We start from the raw sequence: 17,069 nt of genomic DNA on the forward strand, positions 1-17,069 counted from the left end.
TTTAATATAAATACAGATGCATAGATACAGAAATAATTATGCATATGTGTATATACATGGATTAGTATATACCTTTCCTAGCTCTGACTGATGAAAGGGCTTAGAAGCATTGACATTCCAATAGAAACAAGCACATCCAGCACCCAGACCTTGAAATCTAATGCCATTCTCAAAAAAAAAAAACCAGGTTCCTTGAATAAATAGCTGATTCTAGGGCAGGAAAAGAGAATATAAAATATAAGCCAAGAGCATCTTGAACTGTAAGAAACTAAAGTGGTGCTCAAAAAAACAAAAGGATGTGATAGTAGCACAATATTGTTAATGTAATTGATATCACTGAATTGTACACATGAATCTGGATAAATGGGAAATTTCATGTTTTATATATGTCACTACAATAAAATTATTAATGAAGGATGTTGCATTAGCCCAGAACTAACTCATCCCAATTCCAAAGCTATCTTGATAAATGGAGCTGAATCTAACCAAAATGGGCCTGCCTGACATGCTCAGTAGCTTAAACTTTAACCTCTAAGCAACTACAATACTAAAAATCACACCCATCGTCCTATTAAGGCCACCATTTTCTTACATACATTCTGTGAGTAAGCATGTAATCCGTCTGTGCATGCTCAATAATTAGATCATCCTAACCTTGTCATCTCAAGCCATTGTGCTCATTATCCTAAAATCTGCCCATCTTTGTATACCATAAAACTGTCAGAGTTACTGTATTTCAGGGAGACAAATTTTTAGGCCAATAGGCCATCTGATCTCCTGCTTTGCACCTAGCAGTATACCTCAGTCTCCCAGAGTCCAAGGAGGTTAGGATTTTTATGGACTCAAACAAGGGGAGATGGTGTGTTACCATTACAATAGTAAGTGTATACAAGGCAGAGACTAGGGTAGAATAACCATTACAACAGAAAGTACAAACAAGGGTGAGACTAGTTGAGTTTCAGTAATTTCAGGTATTAACTTCTGCCTGTCCTACAATATAAAGAAAAAACATCTATACAATGATTCAGTAGTAATAATCATCCCCTAAATTACACCAGCAATGGTGGATTGAGTCCTTTTCATGCTTAGAAATCTTCTCTGACCTCCTCTTCTGCCACATTTCTCCTTTCCAGCCAGAGAAAATCTTCTGGGTTTAAGGGTTCATGTGATTAAACTTGCCTACTCAGAGAATCCAGGATAATCTATCTTAATGAGATCCGCAAAGCCCCTTTTGCCATGTAAAATAACGTATTCACAAGTCCCAGGGAATAGGGTTAGGACATCTTTGGGAGGCCATTCTCTCTACCACATTTACTTTTCACCAATTAGTTTATTCTAATTCAAATCTTATGGAAGGACACTGCTCTCCTTTATAAGAAATGTCTTTTAAGTACTCATTTTTTTCTCAACACTTTTCAGAACACAGTCTGCAATCAACTGTATTGTCTGCCCTAGCTCCATTAGCATATGAATTTCTTCTTGAATAATTGTACTGACTAAGGCTAACAATCCCTTTTTCCCAGCTTTCCAAGATGCCTACAACTTCTTTAACAAGGATAAAACTGGCTGTATTGATTTACATGGAATGATGTGCACTTTAGCTAAGTTAGGAATGAATCTAACCAAGCATGATGTCTATAATGAATTAAGATGTGCTGACATTGATCGTGAGTAATTTGACTTCTCTTTTTCTCATAAACTTTTTTTGTGCAAAGAAAATATATATGTTTAGCTATTAGTGATTGCATAAACATAAGAAATAAATTTTACTTATTTTATTTATTTTACTTATTTGCCAAAGTGTAAATGCCATGTTGTACATTTTGGAGGTGCCTTGAAATAACAGATACAAAGGTATTGACAATTTCAAAAATGATGACATGTTTCCACGAAAATCCAAACCCTTTGTTTCTGTTTGACTCATAATGATACAAATCTTTCTTCCATCATTAGGGCCTGTCTTTATTGAATTTTAAGGGTCAGAGTGTTTTTGTTGATATTTTTAAAACTAAAAGCTGCTGAAATGCAATATACCAGAAATGGGTTGACTTTTTAAAGGGAGATTTATTAGGTTACAAATTTACAGTTCTAAGGCCATGAAAATATCCAAACTAAGGCATCTGCAATAGGATACCTTCACTGAAGAAAGGCTGATGGCATTGGGGTTCCCCTGTCACACGGGCAGTCATAAGGTGATGGCTGCTGGCCTTTCTCTCAGAGACACCAGGGTTTCAAAATGGCTCTCTGAGTTCCTGTGGGTTCTTCTGGTTTCTCCTGAGGCACTTTCTTTCTGAGATCTCTCTCTTTCTGTGGGCTCTCTTAAGGACTCCAGTAAAGGATTAAGACCCTCTCCAAGGGCTTACTCAGCGGCCCTGCTCTCTACAAACACTGGGGTAAGGGTCTTAACATACCCAAGCATTGGAGAGACTACCTTGTTCTTGGCCTTACTCTTTTCTAGTATCAGGGCGGCACCCAGACTCTCTGCCATCTCCGGGACCACATGCTGAACTCCTTCAGTGCAATGGGGTGGTGGCCAGGCTCTCCCCAATCCCCAGGGAATGTACCCCACCCTTTCTAAAGAGTTTTGGGACAGTAGAACTCTTCCTGAATAATGTGGTGGCCACACTCCCCTCTCTAAACTCCGGGGCAAACTCACCCTCTCCGCGTACATTGGTGGGTCTGCTTACCTGGCACAAGGTTTCTTGGCTCCAGACTTGGCTTCCATGATTCTGCCTTTAAAGTAATTTTTCCTTCAACTGGTCCATTTTCTGTCCCTTTTAGTCCAGACTGGCAGTGGTTCCATTTATACAGATCCCACAGCAAACTTAGTTTTCACTCCACCAAGTTTGTATGCTGCATGATATCCCCTCTGCCGCTGCTTGTATGCTGCATGATATCCCTCATGCAGCATACAGGGATCACAGCCATCAGACAATAGGAGTTTCCACAAATTCTTTCTGGATAACTCCATTTTCAATCCTAGCTTGTCGTGAAATGGCTGAGTGGTTCTTCCATTTTTGGTTAAATCCTCACATGGGGCACTATTCTCTGAGGACTCATTTTGCAAAAGCTCAGAGTTTCCCAAACTATCAATTTCTGTTTTCTTTGAACCCAAAAGTTCAGTTCTTAGCTCATCCCTTTCCTCTTGCATTTTACTATAGGCTGCAAGGAGACACCAGACTGCATTTTCCACATTTGGTTTGGAAATTTCCTCAGCTAGATATGCCAGCTTGTCACTTTCAAATTTTCCCTTCCATTCAATATCAGTATTCATTTTTGCCAAATTCTCTGCCACTTTAAAACAAGGGTCACTTTTCTAGCAGTTTGCAATGATATATTCATCACTTCTGCCAAAGGCTTCATTAGAAGCATCTCTAGAGTCCATATTTCTACTAACAATCTCTTGAAAACAATCTAGGCCCTTTTGATCAAGCTCCTCACAATTCTTTCAGTTATCCATTTTAAAGCCATTCCAGCATTTTTGGTATTTTCAGATCACAGCACCCCACTCTTGTTACCGAAATCGGTTTTGGTTTGCTAAGCTGCCAAAATGCAATATACCAGAAATGGGTTGGATTTTTAAAAGTGAGTTTATTAGATTATAAATTTGCAGTTCTAAGGCCATGAAAATGTCCAAAATAAGACATCAAAAAGAGATACTTTCACTGAAGAAAAGCCAATGCTTTCTGGGGTCCCTCTGTCATATGGGAAGGCACATGGTGATGTCTTCTGGCCCTTTTCTCTGGGTTGGTTTCAAAATGGCTCTCTCGGGTCCTGTGGGTCCTCTGGCTTCTCCTGGGGCACTTTCTTTCTGAGCCTTCTCTGTCTGTGAGCTCTCTTAAAGGACTACAGTAAAGGATTAAGACCGACCCACCTTAATTGGGTGGGTTAATCTCCATGAAAAGAAAAAATAAAACAGTAAAAAGGTCCTGCCCACAGTTGGTCTGCCTCCATAAGAATGGATTTAGAAGAACATGGCTTTCTTAGGTTACATAACAGTTTCAACCTAGTACACATATAATGTTTTCATTGAATATGCATACCTAGTGACTAGTAGCCCAAGCTGATATGTTATATGGCATATATAATTAGCACATTATCTCCTCCTGCCTCTCTTTACCCAATTACCAGTGCCTCATTTATTCAGCATCAGTTCCACATGAGAGTCACTGTCACCAGTCACCAGTTAACTAAGATGTCACTTATTTCCGCTAACTCAGTCCAATTTTTCTATTCCCTCTCTCTCTCTCTCTCTCTCTCACACACACACACCACATTTTGACTAACACTCACATTCCTTTAATTTTAGAGGAAATGGGATACAACTTGGGGAGTTTAAAATACTAATAAAAAGAGTGGTTTGGCCCTGGCAGCAGCCCTGTTGGCGGTGGCAGCGCAGGCTGAGCCGCCTGCGTCTCCAGGATTCCCAGGCAGACTCCAGAGCCCCGCCTTTCCAAACGATCCCGGGTCTTCCGGCATGGCGAGACCCAGTCCCCATGGCCAGCTCTAAGGGCATCTCTCTCCTGCCCCCGAGGGCCCGACACTCTAGCCCCCAACTTGGGCCCTGACTGCACGTTCCAGCCAGAGCAGAGGGGATCAGAGCCCAGATTTCGCCCAGATGGCTGGGGGAACGGGACGCACATGTGACAATGACGGCTTGTTGCTTGGATGTGCCACAGCATACCAGGTGGGACCTTCCGGCCCCAGAACCAGTGTGCCATGTGAGTTGCCTGCGAGGTCCGAAGCCAAAGTCTGGCACCTGGCAGGTAGTGCACCTAGCCCAGGTGGTCCAGCGGGAGGAACGGCACCATCACAGCTCATTGGTTAAGATTATATTGTTGGGGAGTTCCGGACCCAGATGGCAGATTAACAATGTGCACATTTTAGTTCGTCCTCCAGTACACTACTAAATAACCAGACACAGTACAGAACAGCTCCTGGGGCCACATGAGTGACCAGACACAGCATACCCCAATCTGGACCAGCTGGACTGGCTACAAGCCCCCCCACCCAGAACCGTGAGTTCCCCAAGGTGTGGCAGCCACCCGTCCCCCACAGGCTGCTTCCCAGAGGAGGAAGGAAAGAGACTTTACCAACAGCATGGGCTGAACCCAACCAAATGCCAATTGTGGAATTAATTAACAAATTCGGACTACTAAAAATAGGACTCCAGCTCAGATGAACCTGGTCAAAGTGAGGTCACTCATTTTTGCCCCGGTGCCAAGGTGGCAGGGCTGACAGAAAAAGGAAAAAAAAAGAAAAAAAGAAGGAAACAGAGGTTTTTGTGGCTGTGTTTCTACAAAGGCTTGACTGCCTTTGGATACAGTGGCAGGGCTCCTCAGGCTGCAACTGCCCCAGGCATAGGCAGAAACAAACTCCTTTGAGGGGTTGTCTGGAGCAAGTGCCTACCCCAGGGGAGGAGTGAAGCCCAACTCAGGTGGAATCCCTCTCTCAAGGAATTCAGACACCAGGGCTTGGTAATTTGAAGCCATTAAAATCAGCCTATAACCTCTCCTCTGTCTCCACCATGCCCCCAGCCAAAGATAAAGGTACTGCATCATCTTATGCTGTGGGACCTGCAGGAAGATAAGCACCACATACTGGGCAGGATAAGAAAAACAGAGTCCAGAGACTTCACAGGAAAGTATTTCAACCTGCTGGGCCATACCCTCAGGGAAAACCAATGCAGGTGACTCTTCATCCTGATAGGAGAGCAGTTTGGTCTGGGAAAATCCAGCTGCAGTCTATAATACCTAAGTAGACCCTCCTGGGGGTGGGGGGGAGGAAGTCACCATACTAACAGGGCAAGAAACAAGAAAATAAGAACTGAAAAATTCTCCTCTGTTAAACAACTTAAGCTAGAGGTCCAGATAAAGCTGAATTGAATGTCAAAGAACAGATAGACAACAAATTCATCCAGCAAGAAAACCCTAGGTAAAGGAAGTGAAAGTGATCTCCAGAATAAACTAACTAAGATAATTAAATGCCTAGACACCAACCAAAAATAACAAATCACACTAGGAAAATTGAAGATATGGCCCAGTCAAAGGAGCAAACCAACAGTTAAATGAGATACAGGAGCTGAAACATTTAATTCAGAATATATGAACAGACATGGAAAGCATCATCAAAAACCAAATCAATGAATTGAGGGAGGTGTTCTAGTTTGCTAGCTGCCGGAATGCAATATACCAGAAATGGAATGGCTTTTAAAAGGGGAAATTTAATGAGTTGCTAGTTTACAGATCTAAGGCTGAGAAAATGTCCCAATTAAAACAAGTCTATAGAAATGTCCAATCAAAGGCATCTGGGGAAAGATACCTTGGTTCAAGAAGGCCGATGAAGTTCAGGGTTTCTCTCTCATCTGGAAAGGCACATGGCAAACGCAGTCAGGGCTTCTCTCTTGGCTGGAAGGGCACATGGCAGACACGGCGTCATCTGCTAGCTTACTCTCCTGGCTTCTGGTTTCATGAAGCTCCCCGGGAGGCGTTTTCCTTCTTCATCTCCAAAGGTTGCTGGCTCGTGGACTCTCTGCATCTCATGGCTACATCGTTCTGCTCTCTCTGAATCTCTCATTCTCCAAAATATTTCCTCTTTTATAGGATTCCAGTAAACCAATCAAGACCCACCCAAATGGGTGGAGACATGTCATCCCCTAATCCAGTTTAACAACCATTCTTAACTAAATCTCATCAACCAGGGAGATGATCCCATCACAGTCCCAAATACACAGCATTGAATAGAGACTATTCTACCTTTAAGAAATGGGATCCATATTAAAACATGGCTTTTCTTAGGGGGCATACTTCCCTTCAAACCAGCACAGGAGGATATAAAGAAGGCAAGGAATGAACAAAAAGAAGAAATCGAAAGTCTGATAAAACAAATCACAGAACTTATGGGAATGAAAGGCAAGGTAGAAGAGATGAAAAAAACAATGGAAACCTACAATGGTAGATTTTGAGAGATGGAACATAGGATTTCTGAACTGGAGGGTGGAACATCTGAAATCCAACAAGAAAAAGAAAATATAGGGAAAAATGGAAAAATATGAGCAGAGACTCAGGGAACTGAAAGACAGTATGAAGCACATGAATATATGTGTTGTGAGCATCCCAGAAGGAGAAGAGAAGGGAAAAGGAGGAGAAAAACTAATGGAGGAAATTATCACTGAAAATTTCCAAACTCTTATGAAAGACTTAAAATTACAGATCCAAGAAGTGCAACATACCCCAAAGAGAATAGATCCAAATAGATGTACTCCAAGACATTTACTAATCAGAATATCAGAGGTCAAAGAGAAAGAGAGACTCTTGAAAGCAGCAAGAGAAAAGCAAACCATCACATACAAGGAAAGCCCAATAAGACTATGAATAGATCTCTCAGCAGAAACCATGGAGGTGAGAAGACAGTGGAATGATATATTTAAATTATTAAAAGAGAAAAACTGCCAATCAAGAATTCTATGTCCAGCAAAATTGTCCTTCAAAAATGAGGGAGAAATTAAAACATTTCCAGACAAAAAATCACTGAGAGAATTTGTGACCAAGAGACCAGCTCTGCAAGAAATACTAAAGGAAGCACTAGAGACAGATACGAAAAGACAGAAGAGAGAGGTGTGGAGAGCAGTGTAGAAAGGAAGACTATGAGTAAAGGGAAAAAGTAGGAAAATTGGATATGAAATATAAAATCCAGAAGGCAAAATAATAGAAGAAAGTACTACCCATGCAGTAAAAACACTAAATATTAATGGATTAAACTCCCCAATCAAAAGATATAGACTGGCAGAACGGATGAAAAAACAAGACCCATCTATATGCTGTCTCTACTCAAAGGACATGAGAGCAAGGACACAAATGGACACTTGCAAACCAACGTTTATAGCAGCATTATTTGCAATCGCCAAGTGATGGAAACAGCCAAAATGTCCATCAGACAGGTGACTAAACAAACTGTGGCATATACATATGATGGAATATTATGCAGTTGTAAGACAGAATAAAGTTATGAAGAATGTAACAACATGGATGGACCTTGAGGACATTATGCTGAGTGTGATTAGCCAGAAACAAAAGGACAAATACTGTATGGTCTCACTGATATGAACTGGCATTAGTGAATAAACTTGGAATATTTCATTGGTAACAGAGACCATCAGGACATAGAAATAGTGGAAGATATTGGGTAACTGGAGCTGAAGGGATACAGATTGTGCAACATGACTGAATATAAAAACTCAGGAATGCACAGCACAACACTACTAACTGTAATACAATTATGTTAAAATACTGAATGTGAGAATGATAGAGGGAGGAGGACTGGGGGGATAAATGAAATCACAAAGAAAGATAGATGATAAAGATTGAGATGGTGTAGTCTGGGAATGCCTAGCGTGAATAATGATAATGACTAAATGTACAAATTTAAAAATGTTTTTGCATGGGGAAGAATAAAGGAATGTCATTACTGCAAGGCGCTGAAAATAGATGGTAATTAACATTTTAAAATTTCAACTTATGTTTGAGACTAAATCAAAAAATGTTTGTTTGGTACAAAATTTGTGTTTTGACTAGTGCATCTCCTAATATAACTTATGTAGATAGTTGGTTGAACACAATAAATACATGGAACCTTGAGTAGGACATTAGATTTTATTGGTTTGTCCAGAGTGATGCCTAGATGAATCCCAGAGTGATTTGATCAGTGAGTGGAAAAGTATTTGCAAAGTCCCCTTTGGGGAATGCTGAGAATGGGGGAAAATTTAACCTCCCCAAGTTGAATTATTGATATTCTCACAAGCAGTGCAGACAGCCAAGGCTATAGACTAAGCCCTGAGTCTTGGGGTTTGTTCACATGAAACTTAACCCCACAAGGGATAGGTCAAGCCTACTTAAAATTAGGCCTAAGAGTCACCCCCAAGAGAACCCCCTTTGTTGCTCAGATGTGGCCTCTGTCTCCAGCCAATACAACAAGCAAAGTCACCACTCTCCCCCCTGTCTATGTGGGACATGACTCCCAGGGGTGTGGAGCCTCCTGGCAATGTGGGACAGAAATCCTAGAATGAGCTGAGACTTAGCATCAAGGGATTGAGAAAAACTCGAGAATGAGCTGAAACCCAGCATCATGGGATGAGAAAACCTTCTCGATCAAAAGGGAGAAGAGTGAAATAAGACAAAATAAAGTGTCAATGGCTGAGAGATTCCAAACAGAGTTGAGAAATTATCCTGGAGGTTATCTTACACATTAAGTAGATATCACCTTGTTATCCAAGATGTAACGGAGGCTGGAGGGACCTGCCTGTAATTGTAGAGCTGTGTTCCAGTAGCCATGTTTCTTGATGATGATTGTATAATGATATAGCTTTCACAATGTGACTGTGTGATTGTGAAAACCTTGTTTCTGATGCTCCTTTTATCTACTTTGTCAACAGACGAGTAGAACATATGGAATAAAAATAAATAACAGGGGGAACAAATGTTAAAATAAATTCAGTTTGAAATGCTAGTGGTCAATGAAAGGGAGGGGTAAGGGGTATGGTATATAAATTTTTTTTCTTTTTCTGTTTCTGTTTTATTTTTCTGTTGTCTTTTTATTTCTTTTTCTGAATTGATGCAAATGTTCTAAGAAATGATCATGATGATGAATATGCAACTATGTGATGATATTGTGAATTACTGATTATATATGTAGAATGGAATGAGCATATATTAAGGATGTTTGCGTTTCTTTCTTGTAATTTTTTTATTAATAAAAAATTAAAAAAAAAAAAAAGAGTGGTTTGGAGTACAAAAGCCAGGGTAGATTCCTTGCGAAAATGGCAAGTCTCTAGGAAAGGACTAGATGAACATGACTGGAAGCCCTCTGGCTTGATGTTTACACAAATCAGCTCCGGCTGACTATGGGTTATCAGTGTAATGTTGCTAAGACCACTTTAAGAAGACCAGTGTTTACCTGAGCATATTTCTAGCCCTAAAATGTTCTGATTTTAAGTATTAAATGATCTAAGGTGTTTCCATTTTTATATTTAGCATATGTATTCTGATAATTAAAATACATCTTATCCTTGCTCTGAGCCTTAGCTTTCTGTTGTAGGAGATGGGAAGGTGAACTTCTCAGACTTTATAAAGGTGTTAACAGATAAGAACCGCTTCCTCAAGGCTGTGGGTGAGTAGAGATGTTACTGAATAGATGGCAGTAGGTTAGTTGCAATTCACTGCATAGTAAATATCAGAAGATATATTCTTGGCTATAATTTATTTTTGTACTGCTTCTCCAAGAAAATATTCACTGAGCAAATTGATACAGGTCACTTTAGAACTTTAAAGTAATACATTGAGTAGGCACTGGAATTGTCTATGGTCCTTCTTCAAGAGATACTGGTTTTGGTCTCTAATGAGTATATTCAGGCAGTAACTGGCCTAGAAAACATTGGCCTCCTTTTACAGTGTTTGAATAACCTAGTTCATGTGTTACTTGAGGAGGTATTCCTTTTACAAAGAAGAAATATTTTTAGAAAGAAAACTATCTCATGCAAATTTGAGGTATAGATAATTCATTGGTCCTGAGAAATACCTTCCTCACCCTGATGAAGCAACTACTCTTAATGCACTGAAGAGTCTGTTGGAGATTAAAGAGAGCATATTCTCACACTTGTTATAAAAGATGCATGGGTATACTTGAAATATCATTATTACTAATTGTTTGTTTATGAGTTTAATAGGCTGTCTTGGAAATTCTAGCTGCTATTCATATCATGTTTCCTGTGATAAACATAAAAATTCCAAATACTGTATTAAGTTTTGAAACCACATCCACTTGTAAGTTATGAACTATCCTTAGGATAACTAGAAGTTACTGCTTGCAAATACCACTACAGTAACAGGGGTTTGCCTGCAAACCAGAGATAATGTTTACCAACAGTTCCTTAAACTGAAAGAGCAGAATAATAGTCCTTAAGACATAATTCACATTCATGTCAAAAGTATTACTGTATTTACTTAAGTCTTTGAACTAAAATTATTTTTATATTCCCTTATTTTGTTTGCTCAATAAATCAAAATGACCTTTCTACCAAATACAGCAGATTTTTACTGTTTTACTATAATTTTCTAGTCCCTAACTTGTTGTTGACATTGTACTTACTCAGTAATAAGACTGTTAGTTTATTACTTTTTTATAAGTAATTTGTTCAGAAGGCATTTTGAAATCTATCTTCTAACCCCTCCCCACCCCATAGCTCCAGAAAAGGAGACCAGTGCAGATTTAGCTGACAGCCCTGGGATCCTGTTGTTTGAAATCCTGTCAAAGCTTGTAGAGACTTCAGCCCTATCCAGAAAGGCTATAATGGAAATAGTAAGGTAAGTGGCAAGGAAAAGGGGAAAAACAGCCTTCTGAGAAACACTTATGAGGATATTAACAGGACAGTCATCTCTCACTTAATATCCTACTCAACAGAATCTGGTCCTTCACAGAGAAAAAGGTGTCTGGGCAAATGCTCAGGTGCAGTAACACGAGACCTTGCCTCCATCCCCACAGTGATACTCAGCTGTGAAATTGTACATCATTTCAAGGCCCCATTGGCCTAAGACAACCAGATAGTTCAGCTCCCAACTCCAGGCCAGAGAATCCTAGGGAATGAGGATTTTCCAGGGATGATTTTAGGTGGGCTTGAAAATCTGGTTTAGAATAGAATTTGAAATCCATTCATGCTGGAAATACCAGGGGCTTTCAATAGGACTTCTGCCCCTGGGAGAGGTAATTCAAGTCCAGACCTCTCAAGGTTACCTTTGCACTGGCGCAGAGCCTCAGTCAGACTTCAGATCAGAGGAAGTCTGATTGCTAGGAAGCATTCTAACACCCAAATTTTTATTTATTCCAACAAATATCACAAAAGGTAAATTTCCTCAAACATATCCAAATACATCTATTTTATCATTCTATGCCATAAATTAAACAAATGTTACCATTATCGATCTTCAACTCACAGTATTTCAAAGCTTTATGGTACTCTATTTAGGGAGTGTTAAAAACACAGAATACCACCAGCAATATAAAAGTCCCCTTCTGCTCCTCAGCAGGTCGCCTCTCTGCACTCTCCTGCATCTCTGTCAGATGTGGAATAAAGTATGCATAAAATTCTACTCTTCATTCTAATTCAAGGACACTTATTAAATGCCTGCTGTCGGTCTACAAATGTGGCATACTACTTACTCTCTCAGCCTCAGTTTCCTCATCTATAAAATGAGAAGAACATCACTCTTATAGGACAAATGTGGAGATTATATGTAATAATGCATTGAAATGCTTAACACATCATAAGAGTTCAATAAATGTTAGGTATTATTATTATTCAGAAGTAAACTAGAATATGCATGAAATACACATTTTACCTAATTCACTCCTCACCTCCCTAATAATTTTTCATTTTACAGATGAAAAAAACTGAAGCACAGGTCAGTTAAGTAACTTGTCCAAGGGGTAGTAGTGCCTAGATTTTAGCACAGTCTGATTCTAGAACCCATTTCTAATCCACTGCTCCTTACTGCCTCTTACACTCAGGAAATACTCATGAAAATGTTAGCCAGTGTCCTTCTTTTTATTGTTATTATAGTTGTGGCTGTTATTTATCATAGAAACTGGTTCCCAGAGAGATAAAAAGGGTTTAAGACATAATATTTGCATTAAAGGAGCTTAAAATCTAAATGGATAGAAAATCCATAAACACCTAAATAACTAAATATACAGAAGTGAAACAATACAAAATATATTATATAACTAATTATCAAATAAGTGACAAAGATCATTGATTTAGCTTCCTGAGAAAGTAGGCCTTGAGCTGGATATGGTAGAATTGATAGATATTAGTATCATTTATTGGGCAGTTACTAAATATAAAGCTCTTAGCAAACACTGGGAAGTGGGTTGCTGTATGGTGTGTTGTGGAACACAGGCTCAGGCACCACAAAGTATTTCAGCAAATGATTGCTTTATCACTTACACAGCATAAATGGTCCAAAAGAGCAGGGGAAGAGATTCCATCATGGCCGGTCTCCCAGGGACACCAGCTGCTTAGGACAGAGTCAGTGAATGGTAGCCCTGAGTGGGAGAGGAGAGACAAATCTGTGCCACCCAAGGGCAGGGTATTTATACAATCCAGGGGTAGGGGGCCCTGCCACTGAGAGTTCCTGCCCTAATAAGCAGCTCAGGCTGCTTGTTACCAGTTTCCTGGTTTAAGGTAAGGTTAGCCCATTCCATTAGGTCTAACATCTACCCACCCCCCACCCACCCTTGGCTGCAGAATGAAGACCCATTGAAACATCTGCACACAATAGAAAAGGAGGGGCTGGGAGATGAGAATTAGGTATGTCTGTGAATTCCCCAGCAAAGTACTTAATATGCATTTGCTTTTGCCTGGAGTATTTTATCCTAACTGGGTTCCTAGCTTCCACTTTTGACTTCCTCTCCCTGTCCCACAATCTATCAGCAACACTCTTTTTATGCTTAGCTGACTCCTTGGCTTCTAGGAGCCAAATGATCCTTGTAAAGCATTAAATCAAACCATGTCATTCTTCTATTCAAATCACTCTCATTGCCCTCAGAGAAAAGCAAAGTCTTTGCAGTGACTTACTGTGCCCTTTATGTGATCTGTACTGCCCTTTGACCTCACTGACTTCACCTGTTACTTTGTTCTAGGCATGTTCCTTGCTGTTCCTCAAATACACCAGATATGCTCCTACCTCTAGGTCATTGCAATTTGCTGTTCCCTCTATCTGGAATGCTGTTCCCTTGATATCCACTTGACTCACTCCCTCCTCACCTTCAGATTTTGTTCAAATGTCATCTTCTCAGGAAGCCCTTCTCCAACCATCCTATTTAAAATTGCAACCCTCCTTTCATGCCTTGTCTCCCCTTCTCTGCTTTATTTTTCTTTATACCATTTATCATATTCTAATATACAATCTAATTTGCTTATTTATTTTGTTTATTACTGGTTTTCTCATGCTAGAATATAAGTTCTAAGACTACAAAGATTTTTTTTTTGGTCTGTCTCATTCATTGCTATATTCCCAGTGTCTAGAAAACTCCCTGGCACATACTTGGCACTCAGTAAATATTAGTTTAATGGTCTCATTTAACCCTAAATCAACCCTGTAAGGTAGATTTCAATATCCACATTTACAAACAAGGAGAATTAGGCAGAGAAGATCATTCTGTATCTTCAACCCAGATCCTCTCTAGAGTTTCCATCTGCCTACTGGGAATCTCCATTTGGAAGTACCACAGTCACCTCAAACCCAAAATGGCAAATCTTAATTCATCTCTTCTCTTCATTTCTAATTCCAAATCTCCATGAATGACTCTATGATCTTACTACATTTACCCCAATTGCCTGAGCCAAAGTTCCAGCATCGTCCTGGGCTGCTCCTGCTCTGCCATGGCCCATGTTCAACTAAACTCTAAATTCTATTTTACCTCCTAAACATGCCTTAAATCCAAACACTTCTGTATATCCTCATGTCAACTACACTGGTATATGTCACGATCTTCCTACACCTGGATTACTGCAATATCCACCTATCTTGTCTCTCTATCTGCATTCTTGCCATCTCTACCCCTTTTTTACACTTCAGCCAGAATAATCTAATATTCAGTTAGAAAATATTTATTGGGTATCTATAATGCCAAGCACAAAGTTAATCATACCATTTACCTGCTTAAAAATAAAACCCTATAATAGCTTCTTGTGTTGCCTATAAAAAAGTTCAGGCCCAACATGACATTTTCAAAGTCCTTCATAATCTATCTTTGCTTAACTCCAATCTCATCTCTTTCAATTTCCCCTGTCACATCCTAGATTAAATTGGTCCAAGGCCTAAAATATCCCATGATCCCTGAACTCCAAACTTTTGCTTGGAACTTCCAATCCCTTTGTATCCATTTTCTAGGCTCTGGTAATAAAGTACCATAAACTGGGTAGCTTAAAACAATGGAAATTTATTCTCTTACAGTTCTAAATGCCAGAAGTTCGAAATCAAGGTCCATGCTTCTTTCAAAGGTTCTAAGAGAGGATCTTTCCTTGCCTCTTCCAGCTTCTCAGAGCCACAAGTGTTCCATGTCTTGTGGCAGATTAACTCCAAACTCTGCTTCCATCTTCAAATAGCCTTCTTCCCTGTGTTGTCTCAAATCTCCCTCTCCTCTTTTTGTAAGGACATCAGTCATTGGAATTAGGGTACACTCTAAATCCTAGATGATCTTCATCATGAGATGCTTACCTATTATCTGCAAAGACCCCATTTCCAAATAAAGTCACATTCATAAGTACAGTAGGTTAGGACTCTATGCTTAGCTGACTTCTGCTCACCCTTTAGGTCCCAATCAGAACCTGTCAGGCCTTCTATGACCTCCAAGTCTGGGTCATGTTCTCCTCATAAATGCTTCTCTTTTCCTATCATAGAGCATAATGCATATTGTACTGTTAAAATCATGTTAATTAATGGTCTTTCCCATTAGATTATGAGCTGTGGAAGAACAAAAACCATGTCAGGCTTATTTGTCATTATTTTCCCAAAACCTAGCTCAAGCATGGAATAATAAATTCAGCTCCCAATATTTATCAAATATCATAGAGCTAGTAAGTATCTGATTTAGTAGTCCAACAAGAGAATGTTGTGAGAAACAGAAAACAGACTGCACTTGGTATATACAGAATAATGAGCAGATAATTATGGCCAGAACATGAGGTTTATATAGGGGAATAGTAGAGAGGCAAAGTTGGAAATGTGGATTAGTTCCATGTAGAAAATCTCCTCTAAAATTTCCTCTAATCAGTAGGAGCCATTGAAAGTGAGGGCAATGGGGAAGACAGAGTTTGATAAGGGAGTGAAGTATTTTGAATCTATTTTAGGAAATTTATCCTGAAAATAGTGTATAGAAAAATTTGGTAGGCAGACTTATGACCAAATGATACAAAAGAAAGAGACTAGTTGAAGCAAAGGGGAAGTTTTTAAATAAGCTGTATTTGAAATGAGAGTAGGGCAGTTAAGTGGAAATGTCCCACAGTAAGTCTGAAGTGCAGAACTAGTGAAAAAAAAAATTGGGTGAAGAAATAAACTTAGAAACCATAAAAGTAGAAGAAATAACTTATGCCATGATATTAAAAGAGATCTGAAGAAGGAAATGAGAGAGAGAAGGCTGGCGATACAACAATAAGAAATTGTCATATTTATTGAATGGAAAAGAAAAGACGAATCAGCAAAGGAAATATTAGTACTCAAAAAGAGATCCCGGGGAAGGTGATGGTGGTGCAGTGGCAGAGTTCTTGCCTGCCATGCCAGAGACCCAGGTTCGATTCCTGGTGCCTGCCCATGAAAAAAAAAAAAAAATTAAGAAAGAAGAGAACCAGGATAGTGTGGGGTCAGGGAAGCTAGAGCCACAGAGAAATTCATAAGAGGACAGATTTTCCACCAGAATTAAATGCTAAAGAGAGGCCAAGTAAAATGAGGACTGAGAGGACTGACAGTAAAGAAATCATAATCAGCCTTCAGTTCCAAAGGAATAATGGGGGGGGGGGGGGAAGTCAGATTTTAGAAGGTTAAAAAAATAGCAGTCTAGTTAAACATAATATAATAAATATGTTTACCTCTCCTCCCTGCTGAAACTGCACTTAAATAATAGTCAACTTATTTGTGGGGTATAAACAGATAACAGACAGGAGATATCAACATCATTCTGGAAGCCAGAAAGCAAATGGATGACTGTTTGTTGGCTAATGAGATCAGAGAAAGCCTAAACTTGAGTGCCTGCAGTGAAGAAAGTCAAGAAGCAAGGCAGGACTCACTGTAGAACATCTGAAAGGCTCAAGAACTGAGGCATCAGGAACCTCTGAAGGCAGGGGGTTAAGGGACCCCAAAGCAGAAAGACTAGTTTACAGAAGCCGGAAAAGCAGTTTGACCCTTAGACTGCCCTCCCTAAACCCTAAAATCAGGTGACTGCTCTGGCACTTTTCTGTCTGAAGAGGTTTGGACTCAGGGATATCAGACACAACTGAAGATGAGAGAGAATATCACACT

The 17,069-nt window shown here is 39.7% G+C and overlaps 1 protein-coding gene across 9 annotated transcripts in view; it reads left to right on the plus strand.

The window, feature by feature from the left end:
* The window catches only part of EFCAB3 (EF-hand calcium binding domain 3), a 104,212-nt gene that overhangs the window by 51,655 nt on the left and 35,488 nt on the right, over positions 1–17,069 (plus strand). For 8 of the 9 annotated variants that reach the window (XM_077163473.1, XM_077163468.1, XM_077163469.1 and 5 more), the window contains 3 exons: positions 1,524–1,667; positions 10,093–10,164; positions 11,237–11,357. In XM_077163473.1, the coding sequence (XP_077019588.1) occupies positions 1,524–1,667; positions 10,093–10,164; positions 11,237–11,357 (337 nt within the window). The remainder of the gene's footprint in view (positions 1–1,523; positions 1,668–10,092; positions 10,165–11,236; positions 11,358–17,069) is intronic. The other variant, XM_077163472.1, reaches the window with a different exon arrangement.

Source organism: Tamandua tetradactyla, chromosome 6 (genome assembly GCF_023851605.1).
Source record: "Tamandua tetradactyla isolate mTamTet1 chromosome 6, mTamTet1.pri, whole genome shotgun sequence".
In the NCBI taxonomy this organism is placed as follows: Eukaryota; Metazoa; Chordata; class Mammalia; order Pilosa; family Myrmecophagidae; genus Tamandua; species Tamandua tetradactyla.